Source organism: Chinchilla lanigera, unplaced genomic scaffold (genome assembly GCF_000276665.1).
Source record: "Chinchilla lanigera isolate Chin_1 unplaced genomic scaffold, ChiLan1.0 scaffold00027, whole genome shotgun sequence".
NCBI classification, from domain to species: Eukaryota; Metazoa; Chordata; class Mammalia; order Rodentia; family Chinchillidae; genus Chinchilla; species Chinchilla lanigera.
In genome coordinates this window covers 19,709,536-19,736,595 of record NW_004955428.1, presented here as the reverse complement: position 1 = coordinate 19,736,595, position 27,060 = coordinate 19,709,536, and the positions used below count along the sequence as shown (strand labels likewise).

Genomic DNA, 27,060 nt, shown 5'->3' with positions numbered 1-27,060 from the left:
ATCAAACACTATACCAGGCACCAAAACATAAGTTCGCATTCGGTCGGCATTGGTTGCTTGTGCAAAAAAAAAAAAAAAAAAATCAGCAGGATCCGGGGACTGCCATGGATGAGCTGGTACAGCAAGAAAGGGCAGAGGGGTGGGGCCACAGGTGTGTACTCAGGGCAGTACCTGCGACCTATGTAGCCTGCCAGGGTACAGAGGAACACGACAAAGGTGTCCAAACCAGCTCCAGAAACAAGGAGTGGCTAAACTGCAAGAAAAGAGGCAACATTCCATGGAAAGAGACTTGCAAAAACCAAAAGCACATGTGTAAGGGTGAACTGAATAAAAGCTATACACATTCAAGGCAGGAAACGCTGGGAACAGGGACAGAGAGCAAGAGGACAAAGGGCTCCAAGGGACACTTGGTGACAGTTAGAAAAGAGTGCAACTCACCATCAGACCTGTGTGAACTCTCACTAATCAAGATAGACGAAGATTCCAGAATCTTCCCAAGGGGGCATTTACTCCCCTAAGAGTCCAGGGAGAGCGGACCCTGGGCAGACTACATTGGTTGGGGCTCTCTGTGTGCAGAACAGCCCTTGTCCATCTTCATACACCCCCTGGTGCGCAGGAGATGGTACATGGATGGGAGCAGGGGGCCTGGCTCCCCAGCAGGAGAAGCCAGCCACTATAGCCCCACTCCTGCAGCCACAGGCCTTCAGGCAAACATTTCCCACAACAGGAACTTGCCAGGAGGTGGAGCTGAGCCACTCACATTTGCAATCCTCTGACCTCTAGAAAAGTTTCCCTAATGTTGGTTAGAAGCACGCTTCCCTCTGGCTCCACAGAATAGTGAAAAGCTTTTGCATGTGTATTTTTGTAAGTTCCGTCCTTAGACAGAAAGTGAAGCCTTCAGCATCTTCCACATGACAGCACTCTATCATATGACAACAACTATGCTTCTGTGTCTGCTCTTATTCAGGTTAAGAGCCTCAGTCTCCCTGCAGACCACAGGTCACTGCCATAAGACCCTTTCCTGACACTCTCGCCTGTGGTGCATGCCAGTTCCTCATGAATTTCCAGGTCACTCTCTAGCACCAAACCTTGACATGAGACTCCTGACACAGTCTGATCAGTATCTTCCTCATAATACGAATGCTTTCCTGCTTTTACTGCAGTCTGAGTTTCTGTTCTAGCTGCCAAATAATATTGCGAACAAAAATGTCCATATAAACAAAGTAAACCCTGAAAACATTTGCACATCAGTCAATGTCAAGTCTGGGATCACCCCTCTTAAACTTCAAAAATTACCTTTATCTGTACTAAATTTCATCATGTACCCATTTAGCCCATGAACAATTTTTGAGTATTGGCTAGGTGTCTTAAAATAGGATTTGTACCTCAGAACTATTAAGATGGTTGCCACATTTTTAAAAATAGCAAGTGTCAATGAGGTTATGGAAAAACTGAAATCTTTGTACCCTATTGGTGGAATGGAAAACAATATGGAAGTTCCTCAACAAATGAAAAATAGAACTAGTATTTTGATCCAACAATCCCTCTTCCAGTTATAAACCCAAAAGAACAAAAGTAGGACCTTAAAGAGACATTGCAGACACATAATCACAACACTATACAGAACAATCACAAAGTAGAAACAACCCAAATGCCCACCAAGAGGTGAACGGATACAGAAAATACAGTGATGCATACAGTGCAACATTACTCAGCCTTAAACAAGAAGGAAATTCTATCACATGCACCGACACAGCTGAAGCGTGAAAGCATGCTAAGTGAAATAAGCCAGTCATAAAGAAGATAAACAGTGTATGACTCCACCTATTTGAGGTATCTAAAGTAGTTAAATACATAGAAATTGAAAGTGAGAGCGTGGATTGGGGGAAAAGGGAGGTGGTTATTGAGTATAGTTTGATATTTGCAGTATGAAAAAGTTCCAGAGAAATACTTCACAACAGTGTAAATAAACATGATTTAACTGTATGCTTAATACGATAAGTACACAGGACTAGGGGTGTAGCTCAATGGTAGACCAGTTACCTAGCACAGATGCAACCGTGGATTTGATTCCTAGTACTACTCTTCCCCCAAAAAGTAAATACACATTAAAATGTCAAGCTTTTATGTCATAGGGTTTTTTAAACCACATTTGTTTGAAAAAGAGAAAAATATACTATCTATTGCCCACCATCACCCCAATTCATACAGACACTAGACTACAGTATAGACTCAATTTCAAGAGTCTTTAGTGAAAATGTTGAAGATGCGATCCAAGACAGGGATTGCCTCTTATTTACAATCCAGTAACGTGGCTGTGAGTAGTCAACCACCATCAGTCACTGTAGGAGACATCGCACAGCCCACAATGCCCCACTTCCTACAAAAAGTTATCAGGACAGTCACTGTCAAATGCTGCCCTCAAATCAAAAGCTATTATGTCTCCTGAACTCTCTTGAACTCATATAATCTTTAAAACCTGTGTTTGGACTAATTCAAATTCCATATGCCAGACAGGTTTTGGTGCTTGCCACTGTCCTAAATGCTTTCAAACAATGTGGCTGCTACTTCATTCCAAAATTTTGCAGCTGAAGACATTAATGATTCCCAAAATTTACCTTTCCTAGTATTTTACTTGCCTTATTTGTCATATCTCAAAGAAGCAACAGTAAGTTCTACAGGAAGAGTTATTTATTTTCAGCACCACAGTATATAATTTTTCTGATACTGGCTTTCAATAGATGCATTTTTATTAGCACCTCTTGCATTGTGGCTACACTGTTTAAAATATCTATGCAATTTTAAGTTTACTTTCTCTAATGAAGTTTTTCACAGTTGTCCAAGTTTTCAAAGTCAAGACTTCAAAAGTCCAACAGTAAAAATTGTATTATGGAAACAGAAAATTAGTATGTAAAGTCCATAACAATGTCTTTAATCCTGGGTTGACACAGCACAGAAGGTGGGAGTTGGAAATGAGGGAAAGTGAAATGTTTTCTTTTCTTTCTCTCTTATTATATGAAGCAGAGGTTAAATTAAATATGTAAAACTTAAGATTAGATTTCAACATCAGAATCCCAAAAGGAGATTAAAGCAAATGAAACATTCTCTGACTTAATTCCATTTAGCTGGTTTTACTTCTCACATTTGATACAAATGTGTAGTTCACTAAGAATAAAACATCTTTTTAAAATGAAAACAACAACCAATTTAAATCAAAGCCCATATACTTCATGGTAAAATGCATAAACATTGCCATTAAAATCAGGGTAAAAACAAGACTGCTTATTATTACTACTTATTTGACATTGTTCTGAAAAACTAGTGTAGCTGGGGTATAGAGAGCCGAGATTCCTTTTCTCGTCCAGCACCAGCACAGGAGGTGTACCGAGGGGAGCAGCCCCGGGCTGCAGGTTTGTCTGTCTCTCTGAAGCATCTGAGTCTCCAGCCCAGATAGGATGTCAGTGATTTCCCAAGCCTGGGGTCACAGCCACTTCTCATAACACACTGCAGTGCCTCAAAGGAGAGAAGGAGGAGGCCGTGTTTGAAGTGTAGCCTCCTGTGCTATGGGCTGCTGGGCTCTCACGCAGCACAGCACAAGTTTTTCTCTGCTCAGCAGCAGATGGACAATGTTCTCTACCTCCAGTGATGTCAAAAGCACTGGCTTGGTTCTCTCTGATGAACTGGCTATGATAGCTGAAGTACGCTGCCTGGCCAAATATAATGACCCAAAAGGCTTGTGGTCAAGCTTTTGCATATACTTATTTGTTGGGTGTGCCTGAAGCTGGAAATTGGTCATATGTGTGAGGGCAGGACAGAGCCAGAATGCCTAAAGCAGTCAAGCTACCTCAGTCTTGAGCAAAGCATCCTGCCTGGACAATTCAGTCATTAGGCGCTAGACAGCCTTGAATCTAGTGATACGAACTTTGCAAAGGTATAAATAAAAGCCCCTACTGTTGCTGTTAGGTCCTCTTGCCCATCAGGTAAAGAAGCTTCCACCTGACCCAGCTCTTGTCTCTTGTCTATCTTTTCTTCATTCCCGCCGCTGTTCCTCTCTAGGGTACACCAAGAGACCAAGGAGTCCCTACACTTATTTGCCACCTCAGGGTCCTGGCTCCGGCAAACCACTCACAGCACCAACCCTGTAGCCTTCAATTCATTTGTGTCTGTTTCAAAGGATAATCACGTGCTGCAAGTATTCTGACATTCACTGCCACAAGTAAGGTTCTTCTAAAAGTAAACTGCTGTATGTATTGTAGAATTTCCTACTCTATAATCATTTAGTATGGTTAAAACTGTGCTATCATTTCTACTCCATTTCTGTTTTTAAGCATCAATAATGAAGATTTTGTGTATTGTGTCCCTAAGCCCATCTTTCCTATAAGCCTGGTGATTTTTGCTGAGTGTCATTGAACAACTTTTTAGAAACATACATTGTATCACAGCAGAACTGACTCAATAACAAATCAAAAAATCTTTAAACATAAAGATCTTCTAAAGTAAAAAAGGTGAAAACTCTTAAGACCACAAGGTGAATTCTAAGTCCAATGTGTTCCAGACTGAAATTAAAAGCATTATTTATCAAAACTAATTTGATAAAAACTCCAAAGATTCTGTTTACTGTTAATCTTAGCAATGCCCATGACATGATCCAAAAATTTAGAACAATAAAAAACCTTCATTCTCTATTGCTACATAAGGAGAACATAGTCTGTTTTATGTAGCTGTAATAAAATATTGATAGAAATTTACAATGTCATGTAAGATCAGTCAAATTCAGGAATCCTTTAAAAGAAGATAAACTAAACCTTTATAGAATATTTTCTTGCAAAACTAAAAATATTTACACCACCAAAATGTATCCAGAAAAATCTAATTTGAGAAATATCACATATCATTTACTATGAATAAAAACACATTTTTCTGAGAAGGCTAAAGATTGGCTTGTTGAAAAAAAAATTTAAAAGATTCTTGTGCTAACTTTAAGACAAGGTAAAGTCAACAAGCCAGAGTTCAAAATCATAACCTTAATAAGTAAAAGAGCATAAAGTGAGTTCAGCTATATCTTTATAGCTTTAAATAAGTAGAAGAATTTGCTCCTAAAACACAGGTGACCTTTACAAGTAGCAAGTAATTTCTTCCTCAAATACCCATATTTCTGACTATGGCTACTTTGATGTACCACATCACTCAAGTTGGAATTTGAAGTTACTGATCAAGGTAGCACTTGCTTAGTTTACCCAGTCATTTATGTGGCCAGCTGCTATGATAACCACACTGTACCTGGGTTAGCTTTACAGTATAAAAGTTCTTTTTCTTTTTTACTCCTAATATCAATTTTTAATTCCAGGCTATTTGAAGAATGATTTTAATTAAAATGAATTTATCTTTGCACCAACTTCATGTTCATCACCCAGGAATCATAAAGTGTGGTATGTAGGAATCCCTTGTTTTCTGGCCATACAACAAAGACAGAACAAGAATATGCACACTGAGGAACAGGTTTTTGAGTGTTTAAAAATATCTTAAAGACTGACCACTTGGTTTTCAGTCTGGTTGTCAACGAAGTCATTCAGAAACATCTGAAATCTCAAATAAATATTATGTATCTGTAAGGGTAAGTAAATATTTCAGAGGGAATAAAACAGTGTTTGAAAAGAAATTGCCACAGAGGTCTACCTTACAGAGACCCTGACTTCAGTAGGTTGTCATCTTTTAGTCTTATTATACTTATGATCTCCCCCTTTAAGAAATAAATTCCTTGAAGTTATCTCCTGGTTAAACAGCAATCTGCAAGGTTGCTTTTATGAAAAAAAAAGTCAGCTGACAGGCACAAGAGCAAATACAATTCAATGGAGAAACAATTCTATGGTCTCTTCCTCAAATGGGGCTGGAACAACTGAACATTTATATGTAAAAAGTTTTATCTACACATAGACTTTACTCACAACTTTCCCACAAATTAACTTTTCAAAATGAATCATTTTTCATGACCTTAATATAAAATGCAAAACTATAAAACTCCTAGGTAAAAAAGGGAGAAAAATCCCAATAACCTTGAATTTCATAATGATTTCTTAAATAAAATCCTGAAAGCAGTGATCCATGAAATAAAAATTGATAAAAATTCACAATGTCTGCCCTATGAACATATTAGAAAAAGAATGAAAAGACAAGTCACAGAATGACCCAAATGCAGGGCATGGTGGTGCACGCCTGTAATCCCGGCACTTGAAAGGCTGAGGCAGAAGGGTAGCCATTTGAGTTTGAGGCCTGACTGGGTTATACAATGGGTTCAAGGCCAGCCTGAAGTACATAGTGAGACCCTGTGTCAAAAATACCAAAAAAGAAAAAAAATGACCAAAATGTTTTTGGTACCCAAATGATAGGAAACTCTCAAAACACCCCATATATATATATATATATATATATATATATATATATAAATTTTTTTTTAATGGGCAAAAGATATGAAGTGAAAACTCAACCAAAAAGATATACAGATAGCAAATAAGCATATTTGCACAAATTAGAACATTAGGGAACTGTATATTAAAACAAAAAGATAACACTCTACCTCCACTAGAATGGCCAAAATCCAAAACATTGACAATACCAAGTGCTGACAAGGTTATGGAATAACAAAAATTGATTCACTGCTGGATGCAATTCAGAATTACACAACCCATTTGGAAGATAGTTTGCAATTTCTAATAAGACATAATTCTTGCCATATGACTCCATGGTCATGCTTCTAGGCATTTATCCAAATGAGCATGAAAATTCATGTCCACACAGAAACCTGCCCACAAATGTTTAAGACAGCTCTATTCATAATAGCTGAAATTGAAAACAACTAAGTTGTCCTTCAACACATGAATTCATATACACACAATGGTATTTCCACACATGAGATTATTCAGTGATGAAAAAGAAAGATCAACCCTCAAAAACACATGCAGGATACACACGCATGTGTGTGTGTGTGTGGTGTGATAAAATAGTAAAGTAAATATTTCATTTTATTAGAGTAAAAGACACATTGCCATTAATTCCGCTCAAAATATTCTTCCTCACTTCAAACACACATATCCCATTGTTCTTGCCACTTTCTGAAGCAGTTCTGGAAATCCTCTTAGTTGTGCTAACACGGCTGTCTCAGAGTCCTGAATCAATTCAAGACATTTACCTGGCATGGTCATTTTGACTTCAAAGAAGAACCAGAGTCCCACTGGGTCGGATCCACTGAATCCAATGGGTGAGGACGCACCATGTTTTTAAAAGCCTGCCTTTCTATAAGACGGCACTTGTTGGCAGCAGCAATCACCTTACGTTTGATCATACTCTGAAAAGACACTCAGGAAAAAAGACTTCTAGAACTGCTTCAGAAAGCGATAAGAATGATGGGATAGACCTATTTAAAGCTTGGGCAGAGAGAGTATTTTAAGGAAGATTAATGGCCACATGTCTATTATTGGAATAATTTTTTTTTAAATTTTAACACACATTCCCCTGGAAAAGCTAAGGCTATTCTTGACACCAACTTTGCCAGCACTGACCAATAGACATAATGCAAGCCACATGTACAATTTTGATGGCAGTCACATTAAACAGAGTAAAAGAAACATATGCAGGTTAATTTTAATAATATATGTATTTAACCCAATATATTTACAATATCATCATTTCAGTATGCAGTCAATATAAGACTTGTTAATGAGATAGTTAATGTATTTAAAATTTAGGAGTATTTTATACTTACAGCATATACAAATTTATATACTAAATTTTCAGCAGAAATACTTCATCTCAGTTTAGGTTTTATCACATTCATAACTTTAAAAATGGATTCACAAAATGAAGTTGGTGCAAAACACAATTTTCCAATACTGAATCAAATACCAAAAAAGATTGCATTTATCCAAGTAAATTAATTCTAGCTTCAACAAAGTGCTAACAAAATTAAATTCAAAGATATTGAATAAATTGAAAATCAACTCTATGCTTATTATCAACAAAGCATTCATGAAATTATTCTTCAGGGTTTTCATAACAAATTTAGTAACACAGTAGAATAGATTAAATCAAGTACATATTTATTTGCTTTTTAAAATGTGTACAAAAACTACTATTGATTTGTATGATTAAAAGTTTTAACAACCAACTTTATAAAATCCTTTCTCTTTTCCTTAGAACTTAAAATTTTGTTCATTCATATGCAACATGATATTGGTGAGAAAATGTAAATAACACGGAGGGTCTGTGTGTGTATGTATGTATGTGTCATGTGTCTTTGATCACTCACTACTTTCTCAAGAAAATCTTGAAGTTAGCAGTAGAGTAAATTCTCATAAAACTCTTCACAACTCAGATAAGAAGTACTGCCAAAGAACACAAGATCCTTAAATTTATTGTCTTCTGTGGCTTTTGTTAGTTCCCTATATTGACAGTAATTGAGGTCATTTACATATAAGTGTATGAATTTAACAAATGAATCCATGGCATTATTTGAAAAAAAAATATGATTCCAAATATATTTAGTCTGTTTCAACAGACAGAATTAATAAAGATGGAAAACATTAGTCTAACACTTTAAAATTTCCATAAATGTGGATTTGATCTCTCACAGTTTAAAGACCATCTTCCATTAAGAAACTAACCATATAAATAACTTTTTAAAATATACACCACAAGTTCATTTATTTGGGGCATGAACTGATTTTTCATACATTTGGAATACTTCTGAAATTTGTGAAGATGCCAAAGGGGTGGTACCTCATTGTCATATGACTCATCTAAAGCCAAGGAAAAATATCTGCAATTTTTAAAAATTTGACTCAATTGATCTTTATTGTTAGAAAGGTCATGTATTCTATGGATAACTGTTTGATCTTTTAGGCTTTTTTTTTTCATAATTTTCCAACAAAATTTCAACATCTGTAAAACTTCTCCAACTGTTATGATTTGGATTATAAATTTCCTCCAAAAGCTCATGCATTGAAAGCTTGGTTCCCAGTTGACAGTGCAACTGGAAGGTAACAGAAACCTTAGAAAGTGGGGCCTACTTGGAGGAAATGGGTCACTGGGGCTGTGTCACTGAAAAATATATGAGGACCTGGCCCACTGGACTCTGCCCAGCTCTGCCCAACCACATGTTCTCCACCAGGATGTCTCATCACAAGGCCAGAAACAAGGGAGCCCAGAGATCAGGGAGTGATAACCAATTTCGGTAGTCATTGTATAAAGAAAAACAATATGTTATCAAGTTAGTGCTTATCAAATGACCTACATTTTTAGATTTCTAATTGTATACTAAGAAAAGATAACAGAAAGTCACTTTTAAGAAATTATGGTGCTGTTAGGATGATACATTTATCTACTTTATGTTACTACAACAAAATACTGGAAGCAACTAATTTTATAAAGACAAAATATTTACTTTGCTCACAGTTTTGGATTTCAAAATCAAAGACTGAGCAAGGGCCATGGTTTTGGTCCCTGATGAGGGTGGTGGATTCAGGAGCCATCTTGGTAGGAGCATTTGTAGGAGTGAGTGGTCACATCTCAAACCAAGAGTAGAGAAAAAGAATGGGTGGGGCCAGAGATGCTCCTTTTATAACAGTCCTTTCACAAGAACTCTAGAGGTTGCACGGCAACTAGCAAGAGGTTGTAGGTGAACTATCTGCCATACCATGCCCCAGTGATCTGAGGACCTTTCACCAGGCCCTATACCTGAAAGTTCCACCATCTGCTAATAGGGCCATTCTGGAAGCCAAGGCTTTGGCATACGGACATTTTCTGGTTTATCATCAGTGGAGAGATGGAAAGGGATTAGATAACATCATTAAGCTGATTAATCCACCATCCCTGATGCCTTTTAAACTCCTCTTCTTTGACATAATATTTCTTATTATTTAATAAAGTTGGAGTTACTATCACTTGCAACCAAATGCCTCTATTTGATAACCCCCTTTTCATTGGGACCAGAACCGCAAAGATGGTAGAATTACAGATTGGGTTTGTTTACCTATTTGCTTGTTAAATCAAATAAATTTTCCATGAATTTTTAGCACTCCTCTAACCATAACTTAGATTTGCCTGAATGGCCAGAAGTACCATCTTGTCAAAAGAAGATAAAGGACAATCACAAAACAAATGTAGGACTTCCCAAAGACATGTAACATTTACTTGCTTTGGTTTTTCCCTAACTAGAGAACAGTGTCAGGAAGAACTCACTATGACATTTGTTTTAGCAGTTTCAACATTCTATATGGCTTCATAGGTGGTATTTTTCCACTAATGTCTACAATAAGTGGTTCCATTTGGAAACGAGGACAAAATTTTATCATCTGCAAAAAGACAAACATTTGGTAAAGAATCTTCTTTGTTTCAAGCACCTTAAAGGATGTCTATAAACAATAATAAAAAAAAAAAGATTTTAAACAATTGAAAACATTTTTTCTCAAAACTGAAACATATTGGAAACCTGGTACTGAGTCAAGTTCCCAACAGCAGAACAGCTGTAATCACAAAACAACTGCAAAGAAAGAAGAAAACATGTAAACAAAATGTCTACTTTAATATCAACCAATCAGCTTTTTTAAGAACTATATTACAGTCAAACTACCATTTTCATAAAAACATAAAAGGAAAATGTCTACAAAGTAGGCAAATCTAAGCCAGCAAAATACTAAGGGAATCAATACACTGTTTTGTTCTTCAACCTTCAAATTACATATTTTCTAGGAATGTCAAACAGTAAGAATAGTTTATACAAAGTTATTCAGTACATTTATTGACTATGAAATGAGCACTGATTTAATTATATTTATGGTTTAGATATAGTGTGCAAAGATCTGGTCAGTAAAAATAATAGTAAGACAATAATAAAATGACGTTCTCTCTTCAAAAGTGTACAGTGCAGGAGTCCATCCCATCTGCTACGGTTTAGATCTGCACCATCCCCCAATTCTCCCACGTGTGGAAAGTGACTGGATCATGGGCACTGTAATCGTCAGTAGTCATGCACTGAGTTGAGTAGCTGAATGTGTTGTCAGGAGATGAGTCACAGGGTGCACCGTAGAAGGGTATACTTCCTCTCCCTCCTTGTCCCCTCCCTTCTCTCTCCTTTGCTGGCAAGGGTTGAGCACCTTTCCTTCCACAATGCCCCTCCACCATCCTGTTCTTGCCTTGAAACAACCTCACTGTGGATTGAAACCATTAGCCTTTCCTTCTTTAAACTGTGTGTAATGGGTATTGTGTTCCATGACAAGGAAAGTGGCTAAGACGTCATCCTCCCATCTCCTTCTCAGAAATGCCACCACATTGCATGCATGTGGAATGTGCCCAAACACACAAGAGTCATTCTTGATTCTTCTCTTTCCATACCCAATCCATCAGCAGGTCACCTCCAACACAGCAACTGGAAGCCAGTCACTTCTCGCCAAGACCTTGCTTGCCTCTCTGACTTACTGCTATCTTTGAGCAATCCAAACTTATTGCCAGCCTTGCTATGCTCTAGTTTCTTAACACTGGGTCACCTTTACGTGACTACTACTCTCTGTTTAGGTCTCAGCACAACCTGACAGCCCAGCTAAAGTAGAAACAAAATATTATCCTACTGTTCTTTTGTTCTTTTTTGAAAGTTGGTATCTTCATTGGTACCTGTTTGCTATACATAGGATTATGATCCCCCATGGGGAGCTGGTGCAGCTATGTAACACATCTTAATTCCCCTTTCAAGTCCTTTCCCCTTCCTCCCTCCCTCTCCCTGCATCCCTTGGTTCTCTTCCCTTTTGCAAAAAAATCTATATTGCTGTTTCCAATTATCTATCTTCTGCTTCATTCTTCAATTTTGGATCTCTCATATAAGAGAAGCCATGTGATATTAAAGCACATTATATATTTAAGCATGCAGTGTGATGTGATTACTGAAGATACAGAAACTTTAAGCATATCACTCAGTGAACTCTCACTAAGTAAATGCGCCCACATAGCTAGCATAGATCAAGAAACACACCCAGAAGCCTTTCCATGACCTTTATTTATAATTTTATAGATTGGTTTTAACTCCCTTTGAACCTTATATAAACAGAATCACACAACTGCAGTCCTTTGTTAGTCCTTAGTTTCTTTCACGCTATTCTACATTTCTGAGATTCATTTGTGTTGCAAAGCACAGCAGTAATACATCACCACAAAAGTTTTACAATACTCCATTTTATGAATATACCAAACACATTTGTCCATTTACCTGTAGACAGATGTTTGGTTTATTTCCCTTGGAAAGATTTTATGATGAGACTACTAGCAAATTCTTGCACATTCTTTTAGTAAAAATATAAACACATTTCTATTGAGTGTTTGCCTAACAAAAGTGCAAAGTCATGTCATATGCCTACATTCAGCTTTAGTTGACACCAGTAAATGCTTTCCCAAAGATACTATACTATTTTAAAATGCAGCAATTGTACATTTTAAAATGTACGAGTGTTCATATAATCCTGCAAACAGTTCATCATCTTTTTTAATTTTAGAAATTCTAGTAAACATATGAGAGAGGACTTCCAGGAGGACTTAGCCAAACATTGTTCCATGGTTTTATTGATAACATTGGACATCTTCTTGTGTGGCATGAATCTCTCCAATTTTTCTTTTCTTTTAAATCAGTTTTATAATTTGTTAGTATATTCTGGATTCAAATTCTACTGTTATCTTCTACCCTACTTCTCTCCCCTCTTCTTCTATCAAGATACTGAAACATATCAAATACAGTTTTCATTGTCTTAATTCCATTTTAAAAGATTTTTATCACTTAATGAGCAAGGGTATATACATGGTGATAATGCAAATAGTCCATAATAACAAAGCAGCATGGTGGAATCTGAGTTCTGTACCACAATAAGTACAACCAGGAATTTAAAAGCTACCGCCGGGGGCAGAGCACCCTGAGGCTCCCAGCAGAGTGAAGGTAGAAAAGTTCCTTCCCATAGTGCATAATGATGTGCTAATTCTGCATCACTACATTCATGTTTTTTTGTTTTTTTGTTTTTTTTTTTTTTGGTGAGATAAGAAGAAATGAAAAGAAATTTGAGTCAGAAATGGGCAATTTCTTTGCCCATCGTAGTTTGGTCAAGAGATTATCTCACAAAATAAGTGGAAACCCATATTGAGGAGAGAGGGAAGGGAAAGAGAGAGAAAAAGACAGACTTTATTAGGACAAGACAAATGAGCAAAAAATGGCAGAAAAGGTAGGAGATGGCAAATGGCGCTCAGAGCAAATAAATTTTTTTTATTTAAAAAAGTCAATTAGACTCTTTCTGTGTCCTATTAGTTATGTCTTCATTCCTTTGCTCTTAGAAGGTTTTCTTGTTTGGAGTTTTTTGAGGATTTGGGGGTGGAGTTCTTTGTTGCTGCTGTTTGGGGTTCGTTCGTGTGGCACTGGGGACTGAACTCATGATCTCTGCACTGAGCTTCATCCCCAGCCCTCCATTATTATCTTTACTGTGAGACAGGGTCTTACTAAGTCACTGAGTTGCTCAGGCTGGGCTCAAAGCTGGATCCTCCTGCCTTCGCCTCCAAGACTGCAGGGACTGCAGCGCTGCCCCGCCGCGTGGCTTTCTCCTCCATTCTCTCTTCTTCCACATCATCACCATCTTCATGCGCCTTTTTCCTCAGTCTCTCCACTACAGTGTATTCCAAGTCTTCACCATCACAGCAAACAGCAGCTTCTTTCTCCCCCTCTCCACTACCCACACAAACAGCCAAAGTGTGCTCTAACAGATTTGGCCGAGGAACACGTCTGACAAGCTCTCTTCATTCACCAGCACCTGGACACTCGTGTCAAATCATTGGCAAACCAGGTGGAAAAGGTCTGCGATTTCTCACGCCACCTGGCCTAGAAACAGCACTTTATGTCTGATGTGGACATTTCATGAAGTCCTTCCCCAAATTTCCATTTGATGGCAGTCAGCTTTGAGGATGGGTTACCACTGCAATTGAGATGAAAACTGACTGAGGAGAATTTCATTTTAAAATAAGAATTTTCAGCAAAATAAAAATGTATTTTATAATATGACTTTGCATCTTCAGGTCTGAAGAGGCAGCATAAAACCTCTTCATTCTCACCCACAAGCAGGAAAATCAACTGCACATAGTTAACAAACATTACCTGGTACTTTGGGATTCCGGAGATGAATTACTTTGTCTTTGAAATGTTTTGTACTTTGTTACATACTTATTCTACTTTGGAAATTTCTTAATTGGCTTGTTTGTAATGTCTATTTAAATTCCATTTATTTAAATTCTTCCTATGGCTCTTTTTGTCCATGCAGTGATTCCTGGTAGCAAAGTTTTCCTTTGGCTAAGATTTGGAAATGGTCTTTGTTCTCCCCCACGTGAAAAGTGAGGAAAATCCAAGAGCCAGTCATACAGAGATGGTCCTGTGTGAAGAGATGTGGAGAACTAAACCTTCCTTTTCTTGCGATATTTTTGCTGAGTACTGAATACCAGGTTACAGCTATTTTATTTCAGTACCTTGAAAATATTGTTATATATTATCTTTTACCCTTTCATTTAAAAGTCAGCTTTCAATCTTACTTGGCTTTATCAAAGGTAATGCCTCACTTTTTATTTATTTTAGTTCTCTTTGTTGGTTGGTTTCTTTGCTTGCTTGCTTGCATACTTTTTCCCAGCTGGTTTTAAGACTATCATGGTTTTCAGCACTTTTAGGAAGATATACCTAATTGTGGTTTTCTTTACACTAGCACTTTATGGCTCACAGAACCTATTTGTCAGGTAATGTTTCTCAATATCCTTGGAAATTCTCAGCCATTATCTCATTAAATTTGCTTCTGTCCCTCCATTTTCTCTCTCCTCTCTCTCTAGTACTAAAAGGTCCTAATGTTACCTATATATATTAAGTATCTCCACTGTAACATCTCTGTGCTTCACTTTCAATATTTTCAATTGACTTTTTATCTTTATAAATATTTTATTTTGCTACCTTGTATCTCCTATCAAATTCAAACACCAACTTTTCAATTTCAGTTATAATTTTCTGGTCTACAATATCCATTTGCCACTTAGGCACCTCAGTTTTTCAGTAAAGCCTTCCAATTCTCACCTGTTTTCATCTATCACTTGACAGAACACATCAATCAAGGTTACTTTAGCATCTTCCAACAATATTTGAATTATCCTTAAGCCAGTTTCCACAGTCCAGTTTTTATCTTGGTTATAGTAATGTGGCCTTATCTTTTAGCATTTAGTCATTTTTTTATTAAATGCTGAACATTCTACATTTTAAAATTTTCGTGGATCCAGATACATTTCTCCAAAGTAAGTTCCTCTGGCTTCTACCAGACTAAGTGAGATCTGCTACCCTTAACCCACATAGTGAGTGAGCCAATTCAAGGATGGGCTACAAATCATCAGAGTTCAGTCTGCCTTAGCAGACCATACCCCAGGCCACGATGCTTCAGGGTCCACCTAGGTATGCAGTGAAGGTTCAGCAAGATGAGGTTGCAGAGCACGCTGCCTCTCAGAAGAGTATGATTTAGATTCGCTTTCTGCCTTCCAGCTTCATGGTTCTGCAAATAGTCACTCCAGCCCCACAGGATTTCCAGAGATTCTAGGTGTTTCTCTTTCCTCCAGCAATAGCCCTCTGCCCAGGCTGAGCTCAGCTTTTTAGGCTCTCATATTCAACAAAGGTCTGATCATTTCCCCAGAAAAAAAAGACTGCAGATCATCAGCTCACCTTTCCACACTTTTCTCTGCTGTGTATCCTCAGTCTAGCACTGCTTGCTTTCACAGATCTTAGATGCTTTTAAGTTTTTTTATATGTATTGTTTCCTGCAATTATTCATAGCAGTAATACCTCTATGATCAAGTTGTTATCAGAGGAAAGTTTGCTCCATTTTTTTTGCTTTAGATTCTGTACCATAGCCTGGCATTGTGTTAGTTATTAGGAGAGTTTTACATCTCTTTTCCCAAAGAAACATGAGCCCCAGGAGAGCAAGAGCTTTCCTTAGGGAGCTCAATCAGACTTCGGATGGCCTGACTCTGATATCCATCTGTGCTTCAGTCACCAGGCTCTTTTCTTTTTTCTTTTTTAATTTATTCGTGTTTGTATGTGAATAATTCCAAGCATGCTCTTCATTGTTTAAGTATGAGAACGAAAACAACAGCATTTCACATGCATGAATTCTCAGTAAAAACTGTATTCCTCTTTATCATATTTCCTTATTTGTTCCCCCAAGAGACATGAATTAGAATAATTTTTTCAAATTAGAGAAATAAATTAGAATATCCTTTTGGTTTCTGTACTTTGTATCATCTACATGATGGGTAAGTCACACATTTTCCAATCCAGCTTTCCTGGAATCACACACCGTACATAAGAATCGTATTGTGCACCCTGAAATGAAGTAGGTATTTTCATCATCGTCTGCCTCTTCTCTGCGCTCCACTGAATGCAACCAATGAGAGGGAGAGGTTATTACAGAGCATCACCATCATGTAAGTGGAGTAAGGACTAGGGGTTGAGAATAATTGTAAAAACCATCTGTGTATATCTTAACTGATACAAAGATGTTTTAAAGCCCATCAGTTACAGAAATGGCCTCAGCTCGCCTGGTATGTGCAGTTATTTTGAAATAATTAGGTACTATAACTGTAGGAGAGTAACGATTTATACAAAACACCTGCAAAATCTCATAATCATGTCTTTTGATAGTTCTACTTTGAAAACATGTCATTGGCCCAAAGAAATAAAAGTATTTTCTGTAGACAAAAATAAATAAAACTATGATAATTGGCATTTACACCTTATAACACACAGCTATCCACTGAAATATAATGACTCCTTGCTCTGCTAATTCCACTGGCCACAGAGTTACAAAACAGTTTTCTTCACTGATCCATCAGGGAGTATATTTAGGACAATAAACAAATGTAAAACTCCGTATGTGTCCTTGTCAGGCTCAGGGAGGTTAAAAAAAAGGCCCACCCTCACAGCACTTCATGTCCTACACTGTTACATCTGGAACCCTTACAGGACCAGAAATGCTCTTAAAAACAAAGTTTAAGCTCTACTTGTTTCCAGTTTTTCCTAATTTCCTTGTGTTGAAACAAATACTTTTAGCATAAATTATAGATGATATAATAGCAAGAACACAATCTATAAGTAAAATAGATTTTATTTTTTCCAATAAAAATATCACCCCAAATTTGGATATTTTGGATTACTTGACTCTTCAGCATTTATTTTCATGCCTTAAACTGGCTTCATGGTAAGAACCTACTGTCCACAGACAGACCACCCGCTTTCCTGACCCCTGACACAGGATTTGGCTCTATGTGGCAGATTCACCACTGGACCCCCAACCATGTCACTGAAATGTTAGAAGCCCAAGAGACATGGACCTCATGTGTGCAGAGGAGGGGGACAGGGGCACACAGCTGAGATCATTGCCATCTGAGTAGAGACAAAGTTCAGGAATGAAAGACTCCACTGGAAAAAACAGGACAATGTCAAGTTTTTAATAACTTACCAGGCCAGTTTCTACACAAAACCTCTTTCAAGGCAAAGGAAAAGGAAGGAAAGGCCCATAGCCAAAAGACCAGAGTTGTCTGAAGTATTCAAACAGATACTAGATTCACCAGTGCCCGCTTTGGAATACATGAATAATGGTTGTAGCACATGGCAAGGAAAATGCACAGGCTACATTTTATCTTCAGGTGCCAAAACTTAAAGACACGTGTCTACGAGTGAAGAGGAAGTACTGGAAATGTGGTTTGAAAAGCCTAAGAAAACAGTATAAAGAGAGGGTGACTTGGACATATTTAAAAACAAGGTATCAAGAGTTTTAGAAATAGTACATGAATGGATGTTGGTCCTAAGAATAGTCTAAGGAAGTACAGGGAGAAATGAAATACATCCCAAGGTCCAAACCACCTGGCAAATAGACTTCTGATTAAGGGAGGAATACAACCCAGTACAGACAACTGGGCACCATTCAAAGCCCAGCATGAATCCCACCCTCAAGCTCCACAAATGGCCTACGGCCTGAGAAATCTAGAATTCTGCTACTAATTCATCTTATTTTAAAATAAAAGTAAAAATTAAAGGACTAGAGGTATAGGTCAGTGGTAATATGGTAACTTCATACATATAAGGTCCCGGGTTTGGTCCTCAGCACCACCAAAAAAGGAGAGAGAGAGAAAGACAGAGAGAGAGAAAGAAGGAAAAGGGGGATGGTAAGAAAGGGGTGGGAAGGAGGAATGGAGGAAAAAAAGAGGGAAAAGTAACGGTGAGTCTCTTCCGGTACCAAGTGCGAATCCTAGTGGTCAGTCCAGAAAGAGAATGCAGAACTGGGGACGGCTCCTGAGAACTGGGCATCAGGAAGTCCCGAAGTGCATCACACAAGGCCAGTGCCCCACTGTTCCTGAGACCTCTTCATGTACTGTCCCGTGCCACCCGGTGCAAATACGTAACAGGAGGCTCAGCCCTGCCTGGCGCCTCCAAGTACTCCAGTATGAAATTTCCACTTAGGGGCTCCTAGCCGCGTCAGGCAGAACCACCGGCACCACAAGCAAAGTGCGTGCGCAAATTGAGAAAGAGCTCTGCCACATGTTCCCTCACAGGACACCATTTTCCAGATGCTCTCACCAGCACCTGGCTCATGTCCCGTAACCACAACACAGGAAACTCCTGGTCTGAGATGCGCTACCAATTGTGAGCTGCATAGTAGTTAGCAATGGGGCTCTAGGCCATATTAGAAATGTCTGAAATAACCAATCTCAACTTGCCCATCAGAGGAAAGAAAGCTCTTTAATGCCCCTTGAGAAGACCCAAAGGGTTCATAAGAGGAACCAATAATAGGACCAGTTACCTCCTCTCTCTACATGCCTTCTGAATCGTGGCGCTTCCAAAGCTAAAGCAATAAAAAGGGGAAGCCAGTAGTATAACTCATGGTTGGGAGGCAGCTCATTCATTGGGATGGTTAATCTTGATCTCAACTTGGCTGCATTGAGAAACACCTATGAAATAACTGAAGTACACTTCTGGATGGGCTTATGAGGCATGTCCACAATATGGGAGTGCAAACTGACGGGAGAGACTTGCCCTGAGTAGGGCAGCACCATCCAGTAGTGGACTGATCAGAAGCAGCAGGAAGAAGTCCACTAGCACAGCTCTCTGGCTCACTGCTCTGTCTCTCTTCCCCATTGCCATGAGGTGCCCAGCTTTGCCCCACCACATCCGCCTGCCATAACGTTCTGCTTTACCTGAGAAAAACAACATATAGGGGGAAAAATTTATTTTTCTCAGGTATTTGTCACAGCAATGCAAAGCTGACTGACATACTCACTTAACATAATCATGGACAAGCTTAAATCTAACAGGTAGGAAACTTTTGCACTTCAGAAGCTGCTGATTGTTTTTCAAATATTCCCCTCAAGAAGACAAGTGCCTTTTCCTGCCCCTGCCTGTGGCATCACTGCGCAGAATAAAGAACAGTTAATAAAGCAAAATGCAGAGGAATAAGAGAAAGGAGAACTAGAGAACCAGGAAGGGGCACACACAGGAGCTAAGGTGAAAAATGAGGCAAAGGTCATAGGAGAAAGGAGCGGGGCATGAAGGCAGCAGAAACATTTACCCTTTTATAAGTTCTGAATTGTGTGACAAGCACAAATATTACTTACACAAAGGTCTAGCGTGAAGTACAAGTAAAATAGAGTCTGCAGTCACAACATGAATTTAACATTAGCTGAACATAAGTGTAAAACATAAGTAGCTCTTTGGGTGGCAGAGTGAGAGGACTGGGGATATAGTATACAAAAAAATAGTAATGTAAAGACATCAAAGAACCGCAGGAATAGACAATGCAAAGCTACATGATGTGCTGCTGAGCTGCCACCACATGCCAGCATTAAAGCAGCCTTAAATTGCCTATGTGCAAGTTTTCTTTCAAAATAAAAATTATAATCATTATCTGTTTAACAATGCTTCCCAACAAGCTGTGCAAAACATTAACCTGACCATCACACTAAAACCTTCAGACAATAACAACAAAAAAAAATCAAAAGCCATTAATAACCTCGTAAGCGCTGCTTTTTATCACTTGGCACTGAGTTGGGTTATTTTTGTCACATAAATGTTTGATTTCTGAAAACTTTCATGGCAAGAGAATTAACTGCTGAGAAAATAAAGACCTTATATAAAAGCCATTAAAATATTTTTAGGATCATAAAAATAAACAATTACAACTGTATACTAAGTTAAAGCAGTATCAGTAACAGTTTCCACTTAAATTATAGTGAGGACTATGTTATTAATCTCTGTTTCCATCACTTTTGCTGTGAAACCTTTGGAAATCCTTTCTTGGGTACCTTTACTCCTTATCCCTGCTGTCTCAGTAACAGTAGTGATGCTTATAAATGTATTTTTGCTTGCAGAAAATACACTATAATTTTATGTGTGAGCTTGGCTAAGCTATAGTAACCAGTTGTAAGAAAACATTAATTTAGGTGCTTATAGATATTTTGTAGCTCTTAAGATCTACAATAAATTAAGGAAAGGAAATTACCCTCCAAAATGTATATGACGCTCATCCAAGCAGTCTAATTCATTAAGAGCAAAAACTGAGGTTTCCAAAAGAAGAAATTCTGCCTAAAGCCTGTAGCATTAACTCCTATCAGTCTCCATGCTCAAGGCCTGCACTACATATTTCTCACTTGACACCACCCAAATGAATGAGACTATACCTTGAAATAAATCTCTTTTCACATATATAAGCAATATCCTGCTGGCTTGATTTCTCTGGAGCCTCTGACTGATGCACACCCAGTCAGCAAGGCTTCCTACACATACGTCTCTACACCAGCACTCCAACCTTTTTGATGTATGATCCATACCTCTCTTGGCCCTACTGACACACGTATGGCCGCCCTTACCCTCCTCACAGAAACTGTCAAATATAATTCTTGGAGCCCAATTTTTCCAAATTTTTGTTCCAACAGTCTCTGTACTTCTACTTTCCTACTTCTATCACTCAGGCCCTTCTTTTAATAACTTGCAAAGAATATAATAAGCCAAAGCTAAGATGGAAATTCTCATAATATCCCCTTCAATATACAGATCCCTACATAAGAGAAACCTTGGCCTGCAAATACAATGCTGCCCACAGGGTCAATGTTTCTTAAATACACATTTTTAAAGGCAAGGTACAGTTTAATGATGGATGCTTGCTCCCATACAGAACTCACACTTGTTTCTGCACACCTGGAACTGACATGAGTAGACAAAAGTTAAAGGAAAAAAATATAATCTCATTTTCAGAAATCCAATGCTAAACCCAGCACACGATTTTGAAATCCAGATAATTTGTACATGCAAAACTTTTTTCAACAATGAATTATAAATTTCAGAGTTCAAAAAGAATTGTCTAGCAATATATTTCAGCAGTCTAATGTTTTTAGAATGCCTCAAATTTAAGACTTTGGGATAGTTAAAGCACTCTGCTGGAATCAGAATCAATACAGATGGCCTCATAATTCCATTGAGGAGTATAAAGAGGAACAAAGTTTTAAATATTAAAATAACAGCCCCAACCTCACCTCCCACATCAGCCTGTAGTCCATATTTTCATCCAAGTCTTCAGGCATCTTCTTCTCTCCAGCAAAGGGTCCAAACTTTTCACCCTGAGTGGCAATGATGACATTGAAAGAGGATTATCATCAAGATGTTAAAATACACAACTTTGTATCACCTAGAAGTCTGTTCTTCTAAATCTTCAAGACTAGTGATCGAGATAATTTTAATCTTAAAACTTTACACAGCATCAAATATTGACAAGTTTAAAATCCAACTCAATCTTTTATTAGCCTAAAAACCTGAATCCACAAACACAGGAGCCAGCATAAAAGGGTTAAAATGCTTAACTTTCAAATTCTGGAAAGGCACTGAACACTGTACTTCATATGCTGTAATCGTCTTCATAGCTCCCGGCAAGTGGTCTTAAAATGAAACACACTGAGTTTTGCCTGACTTGAGAGACAAGCCCACCAGGCAGAAAATCACCTGGTTTCTATAAAAATCATAAATTCATCCCTATTTTGCACAAGAAAGAGTAGGCTTGACATTCTCAAAGGAAGATTGTTCATAAATAAAATTCAAAGTCGCCTGCCAATCTTTCAAACAGCCAGGCGGATATACTTCACCAGGATTTCTGCAAGTGTGTGTTTTAAAGTCCACTGCACAAAGAACCACCACGGCTGCTTGTTTCAAGTTCAGAATGCTGGGCCTTGTTAAAATCAGAACCTGGATATGGGATAGGGGAAGCTGCATGTGAACAAGTACTCTGGTGAGAGCTACCGGCTTAGTCCCTCAAAGTGTAAACTGGGAGTAGGGATCCCAGCAGTCTGCCTTGCAGGGACTGCTGGGGCCACAAAATGGGCAGGGACACCTTTTTTTCCTTTCTAAGGGGACCAAAGGAGACGCTGCAGATCCAGAGGGAACTGGTGGTACGTGTCCGTTCAAACATTAGGTATACAGAAATGTACACAGAATTACTTGGGTCCATGTGAGCTCCCTTCAAAGCTGCCTGTGACTATTTTTCAGTAGAATCCTTCCCTTTGCATGGAGCTGGAAGAAGGAAAAAACAACAAAATCTCCAGGGGAACTTCTGATGAACACTGTTAGCAGGGAAAACCACTAATGTAATGTTTCAAGGAATATAAATTATTTAATGAACAACAGAAAACCCAACTTCTGGGAATAGTAAACTTTTAAAACTTAAAAGTACTACAAATAGAGAACCTAGTCCCCTCATCCTGCAGATGACAAAAGAAGGTCCTGAGACGCCACCAACAATGGCAGAGCCAGGGAGATCCCTTCTGTAGGTTAACCCGACAGGCAGAAAGTACAGAGACTTTGCTTGTTTTTTTTTTTTTTTTAATTCAAATCCAGATTGTAATTCTAAGTAACTCAAACACAGATACACAGAGAAACAGACTGCTGATTACTTACAGAGATATAGAGATATTAATGTGAAACACAGAAAGCAAATTTAGGAGAAGCTGGATGCCTACTTTACCTCTCCATCCACCCTACAGCCACTGCATACTAAAGTGGGCTCCGACAGGCATGACAGCCCCAAAGATGCTTTCTTTAAAAAGTAACCATTTCATACAAGATGAGATTTAACCAGTATTCAATGGCAGGTAAGTAAATCTGCATACAAAATAAAAGAACAAGCACAGGGAAGTAATGCTACTGAACTACCAAATGTTGCACTTCAGATGATCCCTGATGGACATCTTCCTATTGTGGCTTATGTCTAGATGTCCCCCATGCAGTCATGGCTGGGGCTTTTTCAGAGGTGTTAGGATCTGGAGTATGTGGCCTGGAATTGATTCATGGTGCAATGCTAAACTCAAGGACACAGGAAGGCTTATGGGTGTGAGTATTACTCGCCCTAAGTAGTCTGGATAAGATAAAAGCAGCAGAAAGAACCGTGGTGGTCCCTTGCTTGCTTTACTACTTTCTGCCCACCACACACTATTGCTCCTCTGTGATGCATGTTTGTCTGCCACGCCACTCTGCCTTGAAGCTAGCTGCTTCTGGACTGAAACCTCTACAAATAGAGCTAAATAAACTCAGCAATGAGGAAAGTAACTAAGACACCTATGTTACAACTACACAAACTGAGGTGTGCAGTGAGACTCGGTCTCAAAAATAAAACAAAACAAAAGAAAACTGAAGCTCAAAAAGTTTAAGTAACTTAGTTAAGATCAGTCAGCTAGCAAAGACATGGGAATCTTTGAGACAGGGTCAGGAACCAAAGGCTTGTTCTGAGTGAAGAGCTCAGGCACTGTCTATACTACACCACAGTACAGAAGCCAACAAATATGCCCACAGACCACTGTCCAGCAGGCCAAGGCCACCGTTCTCAGTTGCCCTCTGATTGTGTGCCAAGTACCCACATTGTGCCTTGCTTAAAGTAGACGCTCAAAACACTGACTGCTGAAGCAATGAAACAGTGAACTGAATTCAAAGTTAATCTGGAAAAGTGACCAAAAACTATGGTGCATTTTTTGAAATTAATTCGGAGTTTTGATATTAGCAGATGCAGCTCAACTTTCAGTCCACTGTATGGTGTATTTTGTCTCCCTCAAATATTGCAGAAGGTAAGGCTACACATTCTCTGCTGCAACCAATCTACTCAAGCCAATCACACGGTTCCTCTTTGCAGTACAAATTTGGAGGAAAAATTAAATTCATCAGTTCAGCAACATTACCAGGACTAAGGAGAGAAGAATGAAAACCCAATAATGAAAGGACATCAAGAAAAAAAGCCTGGGGGCTGGGGATTTAGCTCAGTGGCAAAAGCGCCTGCCTGGCAAGCGCAAGGTCGTGAGTTCGGTTCCTGGTACCGGAGAAAAACCAAAAAAAGAAAAAAAGCCTGGTTGGATGCAGGCTTGAGGTGTTATAGGTTGGATCTTAGCCCTGTGGGTATCATGGTAAATTTTTAGAAAAGGCAATTATGGGGGTATGTAATGCCTATATTTATTTTTTAGGAGAATTTCTATCATTGAATTATTAATTTTAATAACATGAGTTTTATTAAACAATGTGTACTTAACAGAAAAATAAAATATCTATAAAATAAGACACTAAATTTTTAATATGTAATGAGTGTATAGGATAAGCATCAACATTTCTATATCAACTGTTTATCTGCTACAAAAGCTACAAAATAACAGCAGAAATAAATTCCTATGTGAGCTACAATGAAAATAACAAGCAAAACTACATTTCAGGAATACTCTTGGCTTCAGTTATCACATCTACAGCAGTCTTCACACACATGTTCCATGCAAAAGTATCAGTTACACTGACAGTGCATGTGCTTTCCTTTCCTGTCTGGCAGGCCATGTTTGTCACCTCTCTTGTCATCCTCTTTTGTCAGGAGCTTTCTCTTGTATTATACAAAGTGCACTTAGCAAGAAAATACTATCAATAAAATAAAATATCAACTAGATACTGAGTTCTTAGAATAAATGTCAACATTTTTATATCACCTGTTTGCTTACTAAAAAATAACAGCAGAAACAAATTCCTATATGAACTACAACAAAAATACAAATAAAACTCTATCACAAAAATAATCTTTACTTCAATTATCACATCTAAGGCAGTTTTCACACATGAGAACAGTATGTTCCATACGCAAGTCTCACATACACTGACAGCACATGTGTTTTGTTTTCCTGTCTTCTTTGGTAGGACATACTTAACATCTTGCTGGTTTGCCTGTTTCCTTAGGAGTTTCTTGTGATGTTGTGCCTGTCTTTTTACCAGTCTGCTCCAGAATTCTTTTGTGGAATTATTTGGGAAGATGCATACTGTTCTTCCTCTGTTGTAATTCATCATTATCAGTTCCAGTCCAAATCTTCTTAGAAAATTTCTCCAAAATATTTTGTGCTCGATATTTTCTTTCTTTCTTTTTTTTGGTTTTTTCCCAGTACCAGAAATTGAACTCACGACCTCGCGCTTGCCAGGCAGGCGCTGTGCTGCTGAGCTAAATCCCCAGCCCCTGTGCTTGATATTTTCTTTGTAACTATAAGACTATTTATGCTTGACATGTCTAGGATTGGGAAAAAACACAACCATTGGCCAACATTTTGTGTTTCAAGTGACACACTTAATAATTGCTTGTCAAAAACCTCTGCCTTTCAGTTTGTTGTAAAATGTGACCATTTCTGGGTTTAGTTGTGTTGAGGATTCACTAGCATCTTTTTCAGTGATTTGTTTGTTTTGAGACAGGGTCAGGGTCTCACTACGTAGTCCAGATGAGCCTTAAATTCATTACGTAGCACAGGCTGACCTTGACTTTACAGGATCCTCCTGCCTCACCCTTCTGAGTATTGAGATCAGACATGCAGCACAATCCCTGGCCTCACTGTCAATCTTATCATCATGGTATAACATTGACAGTACCAATGTTACTTTATTTTACTTTATCGTATAGGAGGTCAATGTTATGTATTTCTGGAATCCAAAGATTGTACTATACATTTTTCTATTGTGAACTTGGAACATTTTCCAGGAATCTCAATTTTGCTATTGCAAATAGCTCCTGGACTGGTCAACTGGTGATCTTTTAGCAAACATAACATCAGTGGGTAACCAGTGAACCAACTGTCAAATGTGACATTTGGGTTACTTTTTGAAATAGGTGCAACAAGACAACAAGTCTGTTCAGAACATCATACAGTTTATTATGGCATGAAGAAACACCTGATGCCTGAGTTCAAGGATAAATTTCTACATTCAAGGTGTAAAATGTCTCCACATTTACCAGAGCATATATTTTTATAGCATAGTTGGAAGATTCTCTTGGCATATGTTGCCAAAAGCTTCAACAACCACAAAATGATGCCAGTTGTTCATCAATTGTCATGTATTTGGGTGGTGTATAAATTGCTTGTCGGTTTGAAACAAAGCTTTCAAAAACTGCGCAAGTAACAGCCAAATGGTCAAGATGTTTTCTTTCTTGGTAGGTCTTTTTGTCATCAAAACATGGTCAACTTTGAAAGAAACCAAGTCTCTCGAGTGTCATTATTGTTCTAAAAATCTCAATGCCACATCTGTCACCTCTCCATAAATCCTTTAGATTCTATTAGAATGATAAAAACCTGCTATGAAGGTTTTTAGCTTAGATAGTGAGGTGTCATGATAAACATATTTTTGAGCATTACTACTGATAAATGAAGAATGTTTTATTGTATTTCATTACTCTTGTATTTCAAAACATCTTGTAGCATATCATCCATAACAATTTCCAACACTGAATTGCAGTATTGGGATTCCGTGCGATAGGTTTCACCCCTGGCAAGAACCTAATAACATTTTCTGATCTAGTTCTAACACTGGATCTTCAGGTATACACGATCTTTTTGTATCATTTTTACTAGTTAAATATTTATTTACATTACTGTTTTCTTCCTCATCTGAATCAAGGTCTTCATTCTGTACTTCTCTGTCATATCTGTCATACA

The 27,060-nt window shown here is 38.1% G+C and overlaps 1 protein-coding gene across 1 annotated transcript in view; it reads right to left on the bottom strand.

Moving 5' to 3' along the window:
- Positions 1-27,060, bottom strand: part of Prdm5 (PR domain containing 5) — a 196,996-nt gene that overhangs the window by 145,121 nt on the left and 24,815 nt on the right. Inside the window, exon 3 of the mRNA XM_013515254.1 lies at positions 21,616-21,699. Coding sequence (XP_013370708.1) covers positions 21,616-21,699 — 84 coding nt within the window. The remainder of the gene's footprint in view (positions 1-21,615; positions 21,700-27,060) is intronic.